General features: G+C 54.0%; 1 protein-coding gene across 1 annotated transcript in view; it reads left to right on the forward strand.

Moving 5' to 3' along the window:
- Positions 1-19945, forward strand: part of CPAMD8 (C3 and PZP like alpha-2-macroglobulin domain containing 8) — a 63667-nt gene that overhangs the window by 23745 nt on the left and 19977 nt on the right. The window contains exons 13-23 of the mRNA XM_079772746.1: positions 2-88; positions 1085-1268; positions 2714-2886; positions 3440-3589; positions 4379-4543; positions 6462-6604; positions 9773-9835; positions 13509-13740; positions 16516-16669; positions 17130-17260; positions 18095-18146. Coding sequence (XP_079628872.1) covers positions 2-88; positions 1085-1268; positions 2714-2886; positions 3440-3589; positions 4379-4543; positions 6462-6604; positions 9773-9835; positions 13509-13740; positions 16516-16669; positions 17130-17260; positions 18095-18146 — 1534 coding nt within the window. The remainder of the gene's footprint in view (position 1; positions 89-1084; positions 1269-2713; positions 2887-3439; positions 3590-4378; positions 4544-6461; positions 6605-9772; positions 9836-13508; positions 13741-16515; positions 16670-17129; positions 17261-18094; positions 18147-19945) is intronic.

Here is a 19945-nt window from a genome sequence, read left to right on the forward strand (position 1 = left end):
GTACCTGCCCAGCTACCTGTCTCTCAGCAGCTGGTACTCCCCGAGCCAGTGCTACCTGCAGCTGCAGCCTCCCTCCCGCCCCCTGCAGGTAAGGCTTCAGGCGTGCTTGCTCCCGTGCCTCCAGGGGACCTGCACAGGCCCCCGCAGCGCCAATGCTGATGCTGGTGTTGCAGCCCCCATCCCTCCAGCCATGGGGTGTTCCTCGGAATGAGTGCCTGTGTTCCATGAGAAGGGCCAGCCCACTGCCAGCACTGGCACCTGCACAGTTAGGGGAATGTCCCAAGACCACCCTCTCTCCTGACACCAATTGCAGAGTTTGGGGGTCCCCAGACTATCCTCAGGTTTTCTAACTTCGAGGAGGAATTCACAGACTCACTGCAAGCCGTTGTGCTCACAGTTATGGTTTATGACAGTGAAAGACACAGATTAAAATCAGCCCAGAAAGAGGCAGGGTCCAGGAACGTTCTGAAGGTGAGCTTCCATCGTCCTCTCCCCACGGAGTCATGGACTGTGTTACTTTCCCAGGAAAAAATGTATGACCACATGCATGATGTACTGCCCACCAGGACGCTCATCTGAGCCTCCATGCCCAGGGTTTTTATTGGGGGTCAGTTCCCTAGACACAGCTGGCCACTGCATGGCTGGCCTCAGTCCCAGCCCATCCAGAGGTGAAACTGAGAGCACGGCCCCCACCATAACTGCGTGGCCCAAGACCGTGGGTAAGCAAAGACACGTATTCGGCAGGACACCTCAGGGGTTTGGAGACCACCTGTTAGGAGCTGAGGGCAAAGGCCAGACCTCTCTTTGGACCCCGTTAAATTCTCTACTACACGACACCTCGTGGAGAGCCCCAGGATGGCATTTCATGTGCACGAGAGCCCGTTTGTAGAGCAGCAGTGAGGCTGTCGGGGACATGGCCACAGCCAGGACGGGACACAGGCGACCCGCCCTAAGGCCAGCTCTCCTCCCTTAGCCTTCCCAGCCGCCCGGTCGCCCCAGAGTGGCCGTCTCCCAGGGTGGGCTGTGGCGTGGGTACCAGGCGTGGGTACTAGGCAGGGCCAGCCACGCTGTATGTTTCCCGCAGGTCGGGGAAGAAGCCCGTTTTTCCGTGACGTCCACATGTCCCTGCAATTTCACCCTGCACTACGAGGTGGCTGCACGGGGCAACATCGTGCTCTCAGGCCAGCAGCCTGCCCACGTCACCCAGCAGAGAAGCAGGCGGGCAGCCCCGGAGAAACCGATTCGCTTAACACACCTTTCGGAGACAGGTGAGCTGGCTGCAGGCGGGAGGTCCTGTCCCTCCTTCTCAGCCGTGGAGACTGGGACAGGTGCCCTGGAAAGAAGGGGTAAGCCAAGACACAGCCAAGAGGCGAGCCTGCCTCAGGGCGCAGGGCACGTGTCCCTGGTGAGACGGGGCTGGGGCCAGGATGGCAGGGTGGCCGGCTGCTCCAGGGGGAGAGGTCCTTACTGTGTGTCCGCAGGGGACAGGGGCAGGGGCAGGGGCAGTAGGCGGGGCCCTGCATTGGCCCACACTCTGCTATGGTGCCTCTGCCAGCCCCTTCAGCCTTTGCCCAGGCTGTTGCCGCTCCTAGGAATCCTGTTTTTTTCTTCTCCTTGACTCCATGTGCTCCTCATGAGCCCCACCTCTGCCCCAGGGTCTTCCTCTTCACAGCCCTTTTGCCTAAAGCAGGATCTCCAACGTGGGGACTATGGAAACTTGAGGACAAGTCATCCTCTGTGGTGGGATGTCCTGGGCACCATAGGGTGTGAAACAACATCCCTGGTCTCCACCCAGCAGATGTCAGTAACAAGCCATCCACACGCAGTGTGACAGCCTAACAGTCCCGGACATCACCAATGTCCCTTGGGAGGAAAGTCACCGTGGGTGAGAATCCCTGAGATAGATGGGTAGATTTATAGATAGATAGATAGATAGATAGATAGATAGATAGATAGACAGACAGATGATGGAGGAATGGATGGGTGAATAGAAGGACAGACAGATGGATGTATGGATGGAAGGAAGGAAGGGAAGTGGAAAGCATGATGGATGAATGGTTGGATGGATGGATGGATGGATAGATACCCAAACAGCCAGCTAGACAGACTGACTGACTCATGGGTAGATTGACGCATAGGTAGATACATAGATTCATGGATAGATAGACTTATAGATAGACAGGCAGACAGACAAATTGATTTGCGGATTGGTAGGTAGATAGATAGATAGATAGATAGATAGATAGATAGATAGATAGATATAGATAGATAGGTAGACTCATGGGTAGATAGATGCATAGATTCATAGATAGACAGGAAGCAGGAAGACAGGGTCTCCTCTCTCATGCTAAGTCACTTTCTCACCCTTGGCCCTGCTGGTGTTTAGGGCGGATCATTCTGTGCCCTGTGCACTGCAGGGTGTTGATCAGTATGCCAGCCCCCCCACCCCCCAGATGCCAGTAGCCCCTCCAAGTTGTGACAACCACAAATGTCCCTAGACATCGCCAAGTGGCCCCTAGGGGGCAGCATCGCCCTGGGTGAGAGCTGCTGGCCCACGTGGGGCTCTGGTACCTTCGTACTCTGGGGCTTTGCTTCCCTTCCCTCCTGAGCACTGGGCCTGAGCCAGCCCCTCCCTGTGTTGTGCAGCCGGGCATCGGTGGTCCCACTGTGGAGTGCTGGCTCTCCCACCTCTCCCACCTTTGGCTTGTCTTAGAGCCCCCTCCAGCCCCAGCAGCCGAGCTCAGTGTGTGCATGACCTCTCTCCAACTGGCCGTGACCCCCAGCATGGTCCCCCTCAGCCGCCTGCTGGTCTTCTACGTCAGGGAGAACGGAGAAGGGGTTGCCGACAGCCTCCAGTTCCCTGTGGAGACTTTTTTTGAAAACCAGGTAGAACATCGGGATCCCAACGGGGTCGTGGGGTGGGGGAGGTGCCATCGCCGTCCAGGGCTGGGAACCCCAGGGTGTCAATGCAGGGTGGGCCGTGCACAGCTGCCACACGGTGGCGTCACAGGCAGGACTTGTAAGGGCTGCCCTACCTTCGGGAATAAGTTGCATCTTAGCTGGAGCTTCTCCAGAAGTCACCCAGATGGGGATTTGCGTTCAGCACACACAGGGAAAGCTGTTCTCTGACCCCCCTGGGCTCCGGCCTAAGGGACACCGCTTACGCCCCAACAGCAGGCTCAGCCTGCCCTCTCCCTGCACCCTTCAAAACTGGCTGCCACATGCCCTCGGCCAGCGCCTGTCCCCCAGGCCCGCCCTCCCCTCCTGTGCACAGAATGTCCCAGTTGCACCAGCTCAGTTCCTGTCACGCTGCCTTCCCCTTGTGTCCTCACCTGGATGGGCTAGCGAGGACCGACGCTTCTAGGCAGCGGGAGAGGGTAAGTGGGCGTTTGGGAGGTTTGGGCCAAGCTCCTGATTGCTCTGCTGTGTTTGGGTCCAGGTTTCACTGACGTATTCCGTGAACGAGACCCAGCCCGGGGAGGTTGTTGACGTGCGGGTCAAGGCCGCCAGGGGCAGCTGCGCGTGTGTCGCCGTGGTTGATAAGAGCGTCTACCTGCTGAGGTCTGGTTTTCGGCTGACTCCCGCCCAGGTGAGTGCCGGGTTCCCAGACCTCCACAGGGGGTCTCTTGCTTTTCGGCAAGTGAAGAGCCCGGTGTGAATCCACATACTCTCTCTCCATGGGGCTCGTTTCTCAGTGAACCCACTCCTGCTCGCTGCTTCTGTGCAGTTGAAAGATCTTGGAGTCCAATTCAGAAGACCTTTTGCGGCGTGACTTGGTTCGGGTCTCACCTCTCCGGCCTCAGTCTGCCCATCTTTAAAATGGGCTAATGCTACTACCAACCTAAAAACAAGAGGAATTTCAAAGTGAGAGGCAACAAGCGTTTATTCTAGATCAATAAGAAGAGCTATTAGGGACTCACTGATTCAGGGAGAAGCCCAAATAGTGCCCGGTTGGGAGACAAAGGCAAAGGGTGTTGATGAGAAAGGGAGGGGGGATCATTACATGTGTAGGAGGAAGGCCTTTCTGTTGGTGCAGATAACATAACGTAGTGATGCTAATTCTAGACAGTTTTTACATTTTTTCAGTCTAGTAGTCATAAGCCTGGTAGTTATGATAACTGCTTTCTTGTTATCTTTGCAAACAGTTCTTTGGGGCACAATGTTGCCTTAGGCCCAGGCCACAGGTTATTTTGCCCGGTTTTAACATTCCAAACGTTGGAGGCATAAGTCGTGCAAAGCAGTTCCTCTGGCATGGCCGCTCCGGCTCCGTTTTAAAGGGGCTCCGTTTGTGTTATTTTTAATGCCAGACCCAGGAGAGCCAGTGTGGGCTGAGAAGAAACCCTTAGCTGACGGGTCCCCCCTCCCCCCTTGCCTGTAGGTTTTCCAGGAATTGGAAGATTACGATGTTTCTGATGCCTTCAGGGTGTCGTGGGAGGACGGACCCCTCTGGTGGGCTGGGCTGACCGCCCGCCGCCGCCGCCGCCGCTCCTTCGTCTTCCCCTGGCTCGGGGGCGTCACCAAGGACTCCGGGTTTGCCTTCGCCGTAAGGAGAGGTGGTCTGGGAACCCACTTCTGTGCACTTCTCGTTTGGAAACAAAGGGTCTTGGGGAGACAGAGTTGGGTGGGGGTGGAGGCTCCCAAACTTACTGCTGCAGAACTTGTTTGCGATCCTCCCCAGTGAAAGCTCGTAAGCGGACCCCCCCCCCACAACCCCCCCACCCCCCCATTGTGCAAGGCAGATGAGAGTAGAACGGTTTTCAGCACGGACCGACAACTTGAACTTGATAGGGAGCAGTGATGTTCAGGGGCTTTGCTGGAAGGACAACCTTCGCGTGGGGAGGAGATGGCTGTGTTCTCAGGTGGTGGGTTCACTCGCAGTGGCATCTGTAGCTCCCGTCCACCCCTCTCCTTCCTCTCCTTCCTGGCTACAAGGGCGGGGCTGGTGCCGGCAGCCGCCATATGTACAAGGGCCAGTCTAGGTCTGTCAGTCTAGGTCAGGCTGGGGGCCCACCTTACATGCCGATGGTCTCCACTCGAATGCGTGCCCCATCTGAAGGTGCTTTTCTTCCCAGTTTTAAACAGGCATCCTCCCTTCCCCTCCCCGCCCCCACGCCGTTTTTACTATGGAACTTTTCATTATGGAAAAGTTGAACAAATTTATAAACCCCTGTATACCTACCACCTAGATCTCACAATTAACCTTTTGCTTGTAATAGTTTTTAAAAAATTATCTTAAAAATTACATATGTAAGACAGATCCTACCTAATAATAGACAAATATGCAAATTGACCGCACCTTCACTACGCCCAAGCCACGCCCACCAGCCAAGCCTGCCCACCAACCAATCAGGACAAGTATGCAAATTACCCCAACAAAGATGGCGGCTAATTTGCATATCAAGACAGCTTAGAAAGAAGCCAAGAGATGCTGAAGGGAGCAAAGCTGCGGAGAAGCAAGCAAGCCCGGGGGGGAGGAGAAGGGAGGAGCGGAGGTGGGGCCGTGAGAGAAGGAAGGAGAGCGGGGAGGGCTGGCGGAGAAGGCGGGCCAGGGGGACAAGGGAGGAGCAGAGGCGGGGCGGGGTAGAGTGCAGCAGGAAACCCTATAGCAGGATTTTTCCTGCAACGGGAACGCTAGTATAGTATATTTGAACAAATGACTTATTTTGCTATATTAGCTAAAATGTATTTATTCCATATCTCTCTATACCTATATATCTACGTTGGAACAAATGACATTTCAATTACATGCTTGTTGAATGCCGGGCGATTTGAACCCCTGGGTCCTGAAAGCTTTGGGAATTAGGAGGCGCTGTTTCTGAGTCAGAGTAACTAGGTTCACATTTCTGTGCACAAAGCAGAGTCAGCCGGTCCAGGACGGGGCTTCCCCCAATCCAGTTGTCCCAATAATCAGCAGAGTGATGAAGATAATTTAACAGTCACTGGCCCTTGGTCGGATCAGGCACTACAACAGTTGGTTTTGTGTGTGTGTGTGAAAGTCACACAACAGGAAATTTAACCATTTTAAAGTGAACAATTCATTGGCATTTAGTGTATTTGCAATGCTACGCAACCACTGTCTCTATTAGTACCAAAACATTTCCCTCACCCCAAAAGGAAACCCCATCTCCATCAGCAGTCACTCCCCATTTCCCCTTCCCCAGCCCTGGCAACCACCCATCTGCTTTCTGTCTCTGTGGGTTTGCCGGTTCTGGACATTTCATATAAATGGAATCATACGGCATATGGACTGTTGTGTCTGAGCCACAAATGTATTGGCCTTCCCTCTGTTCTGTCCTGGATGGTCACTGGGTGCCATGACCCCCTCAGTCCAGGTCACCAAGCCTGCTGCAGGGCCACGACACAGAAGCAATGTTGGGTCAGTGGCCTCAGGGTGATGAGAACTGTTGGGGGACGTTACATCCACTTCCCCACTGTGGGTCTGGATGTTGTCTGTTGTCTAGGAAACAGGACTGGTGGTGATGACTGACCTGGTGAGCCTGAACCACCGGCAGGATGGTGGCCTGTACACCGACGAGGCTGTCCACACCTTCCAACCCCACACCGGGAGTCTGATGGCAGTGGCATCCTCCAGGCAACCTCCCAGGTAATTGCCGCTGCCTCGAGCAGGGTTTTCTAACGTCACCCTGTTGACATCTAAGGCTGTGGCCAAAAAATAAAAATAAAAACTAACCAAAAAAAAGGCTGGGGCCAGATCATTCTTTGTGGTGAGGCCGACCCATGCACTGTAGGGTATTGAGTAGCATCCCTGGCCTCCACCCATCAGATGCCCGTAGCATCAATTTCCCCCAGTTGTGACAAGCAAAAATGTCTTCAGGCATCACCCATTGTCCTCTTGGGGACAAAATCACTACTTACATAGTGGGCTGGGCACTGAGCATTCAGCTCTACCCTTCCCCATTTTTAGCCACGTTCCAGTGCATGGGTTGGGGTTATAGAGAGAGGAAGGTCCATCAGGGGAGAAGGATCAGGACAGGGAGGGAAGCTGGGGCTTGATCCTCCATCTCCCAGAGACTCTGCTTGGAAAATTCTATTACCCTTTCTCTTTCCCCTGCTTCTTTTTCTTTCTCTTCCTCCTTCCTCTCCAAATCTCTACCTTCTCAAGTTGAAACCAAAGAATTACTTTTCAGTCTTTCTTATTTTAACTCTAAAGGTTTAAGCCTTTTGAAGGCTATGAATTTCCCTCGGAGTACTGCTTTGGCTGCACCTGAGTTGTTCTGTACGTGTTTCCATTATAGCTCAGACTATTCCCTTTCTGAGCTGTTGTCCAGAAGTTTTTAAACTTTTCAAGTGCTTTTTTAATGTGTTTTATAAATTTGTTTCAAGTGTGCATCATATTCAGTGAGCATGGTCTGTATGATATCTATTGTCTAGTTTTTATTTTGGAGACTGACTATATTGCCAGTGTGTGTAAATGCTCATGTCTATTTGACTATCCTAACCCCTATCATTGGGTACAGGGCTCTCTATGCATACTTTTGGTCAAGCCTACTGATGGTGGTATCCAGATCCTCCATATCCTTACTCATCTTTTGTTAGTTTGTTTGCTAACTTACCAATTATTGAGAGAGAGGCATTCACATATCTTCCTCAGATTTGTGGCTTTGTCCCTGGAGTTATGGAAACCTTTGTTTTACAGGAGGTGATGTTTTCTCTTCTCACCTGTTTCCCCCTTTGTCCCCTCCCTTCTGCTCCCCTATTGCCTACCTCTTTTTTCTCCCACCCGCTTCATTCCTTTGCTTCTGCCACCAGCTTCTCAATCACGGCTCTTAGCCAGCAGCTTGGGAAGGGGAAGGGTGCTCTGAAGACTTTGCCTCCCCACTCTCTGGATTTAAGGGCATGTGAGCTGAGACGGGGTGGGGAGGGGGGCAAGCCTTGGATGTCCTCTTTCCCACCTATTCCTCTGAGAGGGGGCACACAGCCAAAGGGGGCCAGGAATGGGGTCGATGTAGTCAGCAGTCCCTCCGTATCTGGCTCTCTCCAGAGACCCTGAGGATGGGCGGCAGGCTCCTCGGCCCTTTTTCTGAACCAGAAATGGACCAGAGGGCCTTCCGCTCTGATGGGCCTACCCATGAAAGCCCTCGTCACCTTTCAAGCTTTCTCCGCCTAAACTGAGAGCCTTCCCAATCCGCCAGCCCCCTCTGCATGGCTCCTGGGTGCCTGGGTCCCTGGGTTCTTCCTGCCCGGGCCGCTCAGTTAGCCGGAGTAAGGCAGGCCCACAAGGATCTGAGCTTCCAAATTCCAGATCAGGGTGTGGCAGACCAGGCTCCTCCTGTGGCAGTGTGGATGCACTCGGAGGCATTTCTGGGATGTGGTTTGGGTGAGGGAGGTGAGTACTGGCCCCTCAGGCTCCACCCGTCAGCCACTGCCCCAGGGGCCGGAGAGCTTGGCCTGGAAGCAGCCTTCTGAAACCCCAAACCACAAAAGGGCAACTAAATCCCAATGCGCCAGGCACAGGAAATGCCTTAAAAAGCAGGTGTCTGTGCCTTTTCGTAATTGGGTAACATTCTTTTTTAAAAATATATTTTATTGATTTTTTATAGAGAGGAAGGGAGAGGGATAGAGAGTTAGAAACATCGATGAGAGAGAAACATCCATCAGCTGCCTCCTGCACACCTCCTACTGGGGATGTGCCCGCAACCAAGGTACATGCCCTTGACCGGAATCGAACCTGGGACCTTTCAGTCCGCAGGCCGACGCTCTATCCACTGAGCCAAACCGGTCAGGGCTGGATAACATTCTTAATCCGAGGACAAGATGTTTTTTCAACCGTGTGCATGTGGTTAAAATTTTTTCAGACAGTATGAAAGGTTATATACTGAAGCAGAAGTCTCCCATCTAAGAGTCTTGTATTCCCTTCTTAGAGACAGCCATGGCCAATAATTTCTTAGATACCCTTCTAGAATTTTTGGTTGCATATATAAGGATTTAAAAAAAAAAACATAAATGGGAGGAGACTATAATACTGTTTTGTACCTCCCTTTTTTAAGTCAATAATACGTCTTGGAGACAGTCCCTGTCAGTACATACAGTATATGCTTACTAGTGTCTCCCTCTTTTTCACCGACATACACTATTCTGCTCTATGAATGTAGTGTCATGTGACTAACCAGCCCCCTGCTGATGGAGATTCCAGCTGTTTGCTAATTCTCACCGGGCTGCCACGAACTACTCCATCTGTCTGTCTTGTCACAGGTGTTTGTGGGTATTTCCAGGGGGCATTCCTAGGAGAGGTATTACAGGTTGAAAGAATGTGACCATTTTTTTAAATTCTGAGCCGTTTTGCTAAATTTCGAGTTGGGCTTCTTATTATTTTTAAGTGAAGGCACAGCCCCCAGGGAAGGGGGAGCGTGAGGCTTCTGAGGACGGACCAGTGAGGAAAGGCGCTCTGAGCAAAGGGGAGTGGTTGGGGGTGGGGAAGAGCTCATGTGAAGGTGAAGAAAAACGGGGCAAACCCAAGGGGAGGGTTTGGGGTGGTCCCTGCGGCCCTTCTCACCTTCTAAATTCCGAACTGAAGCACTCTCATTTGAAGGCGACCCTGCCAAGCCTCGGATGCCTCACTTCTGGCCCTAATCAAGTAGAACGTTAACCCTGCCGGGTCAGAGAAGTAACATGTTACGTCCTAATGGAGTAGAATATTAACTGATAAGCGAATTAACATGTTACGTCCTAATGGAGTAGAATGCTAACCTGCCAGGGAACAGAATTAAGTTACGACCATGGACCTTTAATTACTTTTTTTCCCCCCCCATAGAGCAGAGAAGAGGAAAAGGACATTTTTCCCGGAAACCTGGATTTGGCGCTGTCTCAACATCAGGTACAGGAAAGCTCCCTTCCTTCGCTGTCTTTGTGGGCCGCGCTGGGGCATTCACATAAGTCCAGACGGTTCCCAGGGGATTCGCCTGCAGCTCGACACCCACCTCTGAGTGAGACCTGGGGCATCTTTTTCTAGCACATAAAACCCAAAGCCATGAAGCCAGCCCTGAATCCTGCTGCAGCCTCTGACATCTGCCCGTGACATTTAAAATGTAAGGGCTCTGTGCCTCCCGCGGCTCCCTCTGGGGGTAACTCTATCCGCCCTGTTTGCAGAACGAGCTCATTAAAACCATTACAGTTCCCTGGAACAGGAACTCGACCCCACCCACCTCCTCCTCACGCCTCAGGGGACTCGGACTCCTGCCCAAAACACAGCCTGCTTTTCTCAGCACATTTCCTTTCCGCGTTTTCCCCCTTTTAGTTCCTGAAGCAGCAGGGCCCTGGCAAATTCCTGCCGCATGCCATCGGCTTTTTTCTTGCAATGCTCAGTATGAGACCCCAGTGGCACTAGTAGAAGGTAGTGGTGGCCTGAAGACCCCGGGCCACCGGGGGGCCGCCTCCTGAGCCAGGTCCCCCTTCTAGGCACGAGGTGCCACGAGGCACATGGCACGTGCTCCGCCCAGAACCGAGCTCACTGCCGCCGGGGTTCCTCGGGCTGCTTCCACGGATGTGTGTGTGCCCATTGTGGGAAGGTTTAACTCCCGGTCAGAATAGATCCAGATTATTGCGTTTTGCTCTGGGACCCCAGACTTAAGATGGGCTGTCTGGCCATCATCATTCAATTGTGTATCTGCTTTTGGTGCCAAGAATGGTACCAAGACAAGGGGTGATGTGGTACCATTCCTGGCACCAACCCTACCGAAGCTTCGTGTTCTCATGACGGGCTGGGCACGGGGCTCCAGAGGCAGAAGAGGAGCCCTTTGGAGAAGCTGGAGAGCCACCCAGAGCAGGTGGAGCCTGAGCTGAGTCCCACGAGATGGACAAACAAGAAAGGGAAGGTGTCCAGGTGGCAGGACCAGCATGGACCAGAGCAGGTTGGAGAGAGCTGGGAGGGCCTAGAGGAGGGGCTCTGTGGGGGTGAAGGCAGCGTGGGCTGGTGTGGGGAATGTGGAGAGCCACATAGGGTTGCAACCAGGGATTTGAGACTTGAGATTTGAGGTGCTCCCTCCCCCTCTGTTGGCGGTGACCATACTACACCATGAAAGTCCTGCCAGCTGGGAAGAGGCTGGGCTTGAGCTGTGGAGGGGGCGGCAGCGGGTGACCCTCACAGAAGGGGCGATAGGTACGCAGGCACGGCGGGGCCTGACGGGCAGTGTGGTCTCTGCAAGCTGTAGGCTGGGGTGTCTGGCTGCCCCGTGAGGCCCGCCTGGTCAGGCTCCGGAAGTGGACAGAGGTGGACGGGCAGGTGAGGAGCAGCAGCCTGGCCTCTGCCAGCCCAGGAGCGACTCTGGCTTCCGTTCTTAGGCTTCTCGGGTTAAAGGTTTTATTTTCCAACGAGCACTTTTGCGCCAGATGCCAAGGCCAATCGCAGAAGGACATCCTGGAACTGCAGAGGAGACAACAGCGTTTGTCCCCAGAGCCATCCTAGAGCCATCAGTGTGCCTCTGGCGGGGGCAGGGAGGGTCTGGCCTGGGTTTGAGCAGTGCTGTCAGATGTGTGATTTCAAACCTCCTAGTGCCATGTCAGAGGCGTAAAAGGAAACAGGTGGAGTTCATTTGAATTATACACTGAGTGGCCAGGTTATTATGCATTCAGAGATCATAATAATCTGGCCACTCAGTATGTGTGTATGTGTGTGTGTGTGTGTGTGTGTGTATATATATATATATATGTATATATATATATATACTAGAGGCCCAGTGCATGATTTAATCATGCACCTGGTGCACCAGCGGGCTGGCTGTCCGCCGGTGCACCAGGCCTTCCGAAAGCCTCCGGCGCAGCCATGACACAGACGCTGAGCTCGCAGCGCCAGTGGCACCGCGAGCTCAGCGTCCTGCTGGCCCAATCAGCTACCCCGGCCACCCTGAGTCCCGCCCCCTGCGCCTCCTGCTGGCCCAATCGTGGGCGTAGCGGAGTGATGGTAATTTACATATTATCATTTTATTATGTAGGATTAGAGGCCTGGTGCATGAATTCGTGCATGGGTGGGGTCTGGCCAGCCTGGCCAGGGGGAGGGGACATGGGCAGTTGGCCGGCCTGCCTGCTGGTCGAACTCCTGGTCGAGGGGACAATTTGCCTATTAGCCTTTTATTATATAGGATATACACTGAGTGGCAAGATTATTATACGTTCAGCCCTGGCCGGCTTGGCTCAGTGGATAGAGCATCAGCCTGCCGACTCAAGGGTCCCAGGTTCGATTCCAGCCAAGGGCATATGCCTGGGTTGCGGGCTCAGTCCCCAGTGGGGGTCGTGCAGGAGGCAGCCGATCAATGATTCTCGCTCATCATTGATGTTTCTATCCCTCTCTCCTTCTCCCTTCCTCTCTGAAATCAATAAAGAAATATATTTAAAAAAAAAGATTATTATACGTTCAGAGATCATAATAATCTGGCCACTCAGTGTATATTTTACATATGCCCAAAATATTGTTTCATGTGATCAATTTAAAAATTATTGATAAGCCTTTTTATGGTCTTTCTTTCTTCTTGGGGGGTTACTATATCAGTTTCCTGGATCTGCGGTAACACATGATCACGAGCCGGGGGACTTAAAACAATTTATTCTCTCACGGTTCTGGAGGCCAAAAGTCTGAGAGCACGGTGTCGGCAGGGCTGAGCTCCCTCCGGAGGTTCTAGGGGAGGATCCTTCACTGTCTCTTCCAGCTTCTGGGGGCTCTAGGTGTCCTTGGCTTGTGGCCACATCACCCCAATGTCTGCCTCTGTCTCCCCATGGCCCCCTGCCCCTGTGTCTGCCTTGTCTTCCCATGGCCTTTCCCCCTTTGTATCAGAAGTTCCCTCTTCTTTTTTTTTTTTTAATATATTTTATTGATTTTTTACAGAGAGGAAGAGAGAGGGATAGAGAGTTAGAAACATCGATGAGAGAGAAACATCGATCAGCTGCCTCTTGCACACCCCCTAATGGGGATGTGCCCGCAACCAAGGTACATGCCCTTGACCGGAATCGAACCTGGGACCCTTGAGTCCGCAGGCCGATGCTCTATCCACTGAGCCAAACCGGTTTCGGCAGAAGTTCCCTCTTCTTATAAGGACGCCTGCTATTGGGTTAGGGAACACCTCCTCCAGCATGAACTCATGTTAACATCTGCAAAGACCTGTTTCCCAATAAGGCCACATTCACAGGTACAGGGGTCAGGACAGGGACACACCTTTCTGGGACTCACAAGCATGCCCTAAGTGAGTGGTCCCCTCGATTCAGCATCTTCTCCTGTAAACTGGGCGGAGCATGCCCTGCTAAAGTTTGTACCTCTGAACTCGTATTTTGGGGGCCTGTGGGCTCTCATCCTGAGAGCCATTCACATTTCTGATTACGGTGAGTCAAGGCAGAGGGGCGGCTTTCTGCTGTCACATACTCATGGTGTCTTAGATTATTATTTCCCAGCTGCAGGGGGTACCTCCCTGGGCTTAGGCCGTGTGGCTAGAGCCATCTGCTCCCACCTGGCCGCGGCAGCATGGCCCCGGAGAGGGCCCCACAGGTTGTCCATCTTTCCGCAGTGACCCGTCTGGCGAGGAGACGTTCAGCGTGCAGGTCCCCGACTCCATCACCAGCTGGGTGGGCGAGGCGGTGGGTCTGTCCTCGGCGTGGGGCCTGGGCATCGCCACGCCCTCCTTGCTGAAGACCTTCAAACCCTTCTTTGTGGACTTCACGCTGCCCCCCCAAGTGGTCCGTGGGGAGCAGGTCAAGATCCCGCTCAGCATCTACAACTACATGGACACCTGCATGGAGGTACTGAGCCCGCCCCGCACAGCCCTTCCTGCTGCAGGGCCAGCATCCATGATATCAGGACGTGTGGGGGAGGGAGGGTCATCCAGGGGATGTTGGAGGGGGCATAGCATCTTTGCTATCAGGGAAGCAGGGGAAAGATGGGGTCATCCTGGAGAGGCCATGGGGTGAGCATTTGTGGTATTGGGGAGGTATGGGAAGTGGGCTCATCCTGGGGCCGTGGGAATGGCATCTGTGATATTGGGAAACAGGGTGGGGTCTGGAGTGGACAGCATCTGTGTTGTTGAGGAGGCAGAGGCAGGAGCCACCTAAGCTGGGGCGGGGCTGGGTGGGGATGTGTGCCTGGCAGGGTGGGGGGTGCAGATGCCACGGAGCCCCCGGCCTGACGCCTGGCCTGCATGGAGCAGGGGTCGGCACACTTCCTCTGTCAAGGGCCTGATCGTACATATTGGTCTCGGTCGCAGCTGTTGCAGCAGGAAAGCCATCATAGACGATGTGAACGTGAACAGGCGCAGCTGCAGCATCGATCTTTATTTCTGGACACTGAAATTCATACACCCGTCTGGGGCGGGGGTTGTGCAGTGGGGGCCACAGCTCCCTCTTGGAGGAAATGGAAAAGGCTTCTGTATCAGTTTCTTGTAGCAGCCATAATGGAGTAGCACAAACCAGGTGGCTTAAACCAATAGAAATGTATCCTCTCACAGTTCCGGAGGCCAGAGTCCAAGGTCAAGGTGTGGGCAGAGTTGGCTCGTTCTAGAGGCTCTGAGGGAGAGTGTTGCATGGCGCTAATGCCGGTGGTCTTGATCCAGCATCAAGAAGGGTTCAGGAACCTGGAGAAGGCGCTGTGCGTAAATTCAATAAGAGTCCAGAGACGAAACATAACTTTGGAAGGCATTATGGGGAGTCAGAGAAGACTTAGCTAAAGGAACTAAGTTCTCCTCGTCTCAGGACCCCTTGCTTTTTATTAACACAATTTGTCCCAAGGCGAGGTAGATACACACATCAAAGGGTAGGGTTAGGTACAGAATCCATGGTCAGATTGGGGAATTGCCTTCGGCTGTTCAGGTGTTTGGCCAGTAGGAGGCAATAACATGTATATTAAGATGCCCTCAGCTGTCTGGCAGCAATCATTTATGCATCCTTTTCAGGTTTGGGGAAATGCCGTTAGCCATTCCCAGATGATTCAGCCCTGCTCACACGCTGGAATTGGCCTCCGGCATGGCTCTCCTGGCCTCTGGTGGCTGCCACAACCCTGGTGTTCCTTTTGCTTGTGGCTGCGTCACTCCCATCTCTGCCCTGTCTTCACGGGGCCACCTTCCCTCTGTGAATGTCTGTGTCCAAATTTTATAAGGAAGGACCCCCGTCATATTGGATTAGGGTCCACACTAAGATCTCATTGTAATTCGATGACTCTATTTCCAAATAAGGTCACATTTACAGGTCATGGGGGTTAGGACTTCACCGTATCTTTTCTGGGGACACAGTTCAACCCATAGCAGCTCCCCTGGAGGAGGCTGACCTTGGAGGCTGGGGGATTTCAGAACCTGGTGACAGGGAAGGACGGCAGGTGAGGTGGAGGGACCCTTGAGGACCAAGACCTGGTAGGGGCACAGTGGGGAAGGGGTGTTTGGGGGGCCCTGATTCGGTGCAGCTTGGGGAGACCATCCTCCCTGACCTTGTCGTCTTTGAGCCCCGTCTCTGCCTGGATGCCCGCTGGAGGGTGAGAGGAAGGGAGGCGAGGAGGGCTCCCAGTGGTTCGAGGCAGCTCTCAGGGGCGGCGATTGGAAACTGAGGCCGGGGCGGAGAGGTAAGCGGGGCACAGGGTCAGGGGTCCAGCTCGGAGCAAGCCTGCCGCTCTCTGCAGGTTGGCCCAGAGTTCCGGCCGCAGGTGTCAGCCTCCGCCGGCCAGCTGGCCCTCTCCAGGCCCTGCCCATGTGCACAGCGTCCCCCGGGCTTCTGGCTTATTTCACACCGACAGCAGGCGATGTGAGCTGTGGCCCTACCCCAGAGACACTGTGGGAACTGAGCTGTTACTCCTCCCACACAGATTTCTGGCTTTTCCTGAAAAAACAAGGACATCTGTCAAGGGAGTGGTTGGAATGTGTGGCCTGAAGGGCGCCGAGGCTGCTGGGGGCTGGGGCGTGGTCTCAACACCTCTTTGCCTCACTTTCCTCAGAGGACCCGCTGGGCTTTAGCTTGGCTAAACTACCAGCTCACTCCGCCTCAGTGTTCCTATCTATAAGCTGGGTGTGAGCGTTCAGCCTGGTCCCACTCACTCCCACAGGCTCGGTGGTTCATTCAGTTCTCTTTCTTTAGCTCCTAGCAGGGCACCTGCCCCCACGAGGTACTTCATCTATGCTGGCTGGACAAACAGATGTGGAGCCAAGAGCCTGTCCTAGATTTGGGGTTACAGGGACACATGTCCACAGAGACACATGGTGCACACGCATGCACACGCAGAGCTGTTACGATGCTGTAGACCCGGTGGTTGGAGAGCGTCTCAGAGCACTGCTCTGTGGGGCCTGCACGGGGGGGGGGGGGGGGGGGGGGTGGCTCGGCATTCGATGCCCCGGGGTGGCTGTGGCGAGGTCGCCCTTGAACTGGTCTTGGTCTGAGGGGGAACTAGACCTGTGGGAGGTGGGGAGCTGAGGGGGGAAGGGGGCTCCTGCGAGTACTGGTTCTGGTTAGAACTGGAAAGGGGGCTTCCCAGGAGGGCACAGCTTTTGGGGAGGGCTGGGAGCCGCACAGACTCGGGCACCATGAGCCCGCCCCCTGCAGGTGTATGTGAAGATCTCCGTTCCCAAGGGCGTCCGGTTTGTCGGGCATCCGGGCAAACGTCATCTGACCAAGAAGATGTGCGTGGCCTCTGGGGAGACTGAGCCCATCTGGGTGGTCCTGGCCTTCAGCGACCTGGGGCTCAGCAACATCACAGGTGAGGGCCCTGTTCTTTGGGCACCCCCTCCTGGCCACCCAGGGGCCCAGGCCCTGACCACAGGCATGGGCGAGGTGCGGGGGGAGGTGGGGGGCAGCAGGTGCGGGGAGGGCCCGCCTTGAAGGGCAGGACAGCAGCTGGGGAGGCAGGCCAGAGGGAATGGTCTGCACATGGGGAGGCGGCCCCTGAGGGTGGGGCTTGAGGCCTTACCTGCTAGAGCCGGGTTCTTAAGGTGCAAAACCAATGTAGCACACATGTGTGCACGCATGCATGTACAAACGCACACACATGCGTGCACACAAACGCGCGTATGCACAGACACACAAGTGCATATGCACACACACAACGTGCAGCTTTCACATGTGCGTGCATGCGCACACATACATGTGCATATGTGCTCCAAGGGGGACAGGACAGCTCCCTGCTCTGAGAGCCGCACTGAGCACTCACATCTCTGCAGCCAAAGTCCTGGCTTACGGAGAGACAAGCTGCTGCCGGGACGGGAAGCCCAGCAGACACGCAGAGGAGAGCCACGCCGACAGGAGGGTCCCCACCGGGCGGGACCACCTCAGGCGCAGCGTGATGGTCGAGGTGAGCCCACGCCCTCGCCCCGGGCCCCTTGGCCGGGGCTCCGATTCCTAGGAATTCCCTGGTTTCTTTCCGCAGGGGCCTCGGGGCCCTCGGGGCCTTGGAGCAGGGAGGGGCTTCCTCGCCAGCAGACTGCAACATCTGGCCCCTCTCCCTGGCACAGAGCCGGCCGTGGCGAATCGGCCTGGGGTTCTCTAGGAAAGTGTGGCCCCAACTTACTAGTTTTGTGGAATAAAAGGTGTTGAGAATTGAGAGTCCCATGGGGCTGTGCTGGTCACACCAGACTCTGAGGGGCATGTTGTTGGGTTCAGTTCTGGGTGCCTCCTGTCAAGCTGTCTTCTGCTATTGGGAGATGTCTGTGGGAGGGCAGAGCAGGAGCATGGGTGGAAGAGACAGGAGACGGGGGATGCTTGGGACGGACCGTGGGATGGAGACCCTGTCCCTGGCAGACGCCCGCACCCCCTTCTGGGTGCGGAAGGACATCAGATGGGGCCTTAGGTCATGGCAGCCTTCAAGTTGTAGTGTTCCCCACCCCGAGAGGGAAGCTGGGCTGGGAGCCCGGTGGAAGAGGGTGGCCAGGAGGCCAAGTGGGGGTGTGGGGAGCATGACAAGTCCAGGATTGGTTGGTGATTTTGTTTGACTAGAGCCCAGGGAAGGGAGCGGGAGCCTCAGTTTCCCTACCTGCGCCTGGGAGGTGGGCAGCCCAGTCCTGTTCTGTGTAGCTGTGAAGTTGGCATCACCCTGCCGTGTCCAGAGCTGGAGCCGCTGCCATGGGAGGGCAGTTGCACCCTCTCCTGACTGCCACCCAGCACGGTTTTCCCCATTTCTCTCTTTCAGCCCGAAGGAGTGCCCCGCACGTACACCTACAGTGCTTTCTTCTGTCCCAACGGTGAGTCCCAGGCCCACCCCACTGAGGACTTTGGCCCTTACCCCTGCAGTGTTGCAGCTCTCCAGCTGCTAAGTGGGCACCCACCCTGCCTGGGCCTGAGGACCCAGCAGCAGGGAACGGAGATGTTCTGTCTGCGGACAACCACAAACCAGAGTGAGGGCTGGGCACCTGCCGCACAGGAAGTGAGTGTACACAATTGCGGACTGTAGATGCCATCGAGAGGAGTGACCGTGGGCAGGAGTAGAGCCCAGGGTCCAGGGAAGGGGTATTAGAGTGACATTGAGGCATTAGGGAGACCAGACCTTGGCGCAGCAGAGGAGGACATGGGAAATTAAAGTGAGTTCCAGAAGGTGGGGGTTTGGGGTCTACCGTGACTCCCCTTAAATTAGCATTATGCCTGCACGTGAACAGGAAATGGGTACAAAGAGTGCCCAGTGGGTGGAGTGACCGGAGAAGGCCCACGCCTCTGCCTTGGTGGAGTCAGGGAAATGCTGGGTGAGCCTGGGCTGCCTGGGGGGCAGTCTGTCCCTGTCTATCCAGATCCTTCCTGCCGGAGAAGCCGTCCAGCTTGGAGCTCGGGCCCGGCTGGGCACCGGGCAGTCACCAGGGGGCTTTGCAGGAGACAGAGCTGAGGATCTGGAGTCCTTGGGTGATGTCCAGCCCTCAGTGAACGGCCTTGCCATTGCCCAGGCGTTTGGTGTGGACATGCATTCTGAGTACTAGTCCCTAACCAGTCCGATGCTTGGCAGAGCTATGCCTCCCAGTCCGTGGCTTGTCTTTCCATTCTCTTAACAGTGTCTTTCGGAGAGCAGACGTTTTTTATTTTGATGAGGTCCAATTTATCAGTTTTTCTTTTTAAGGATTGTTTTTTGTTGCATCTAAGAAATCTTTGCCAAATCTTACATTTTCTTTTCAAAGTTTTACATTTATAAAATGGCTATGACCCATTTTGGGTTAATTTTTGGAGACCATGCAAGATATGGATCAAAGTTTATTTTTCTGCATCTGGATAGCCAGTGGTTCCAGCACCCTTTCTCTTCTCCTTTCTTTCTTAGGGAGAGGGAGGAGGAGAGAGAGCGAGAGAGGAGGGGAGAAAGAGAGAGAGAAACCTATTTGTTGTTCTACTTATTTATGCATTCATTGGTTGATTCTTGTATATGCTCTGACCAGGGATTGAACCCACAACCTTGGCATATCGGGATGACTCTCTAACCCACTGAGCTACTGGCCAGGGCTCTAGCACTATTTCTTTCTTTCTTTTTTTTTTAAAATATATTTTATTGATTTTTTACAAAGAGGAAGGGAGAGGGATAGAGAGCCAGAAACATCGATGAGAGAGAAACATCGACCAGCTGCCTCTTGCACATCCCCTACCGGGGATGTGCCCGCAACCAATGTACATGCCCTTGATCGGAATCGAACCTGGGACCTTTCAGTCCGCAGACCGACGCTCTATCCACTGAGCCAAACCGGTTTCGGCTAGCACTATTTCTTGAAAAGACTTTTCTTTCTCTGTGAAATTGCCTTTCACAGCTTTGTTGAAAGTCAGTTGTTCATACATTTGTGTGTCCATTTTTGGACTCCCTGTTCTGTTCCATTGGGGATTTGTCTATGTTGACAGCAAAGCTACACTGTTGTGATTCCTGTAGCTTTATTTTATTTATTTTTTGAGAATTAATATATATATATATATATATATATATATATATATATATATATATATATATATTTTTTTTTTTTTTTTTTTTCTTCTTCCCCTAGCTGGTTTGGCTCAGTGGATAGAGCGTCAGCCTGTGGAC

The sequence above is a fragment of the Cnephaeus nilssonii genome (genome assembly GCF_951640355.1).
Source record: "Cnephaeus nilssonii genome assembly, chromosome: 5".
Lineage (NCBI taxonomy): Eukaryota > Metazoa > Chordata > Mammalia > Chiroptera > Vespertilionidae > Cnephaeus > Cnephaeus nilssonii.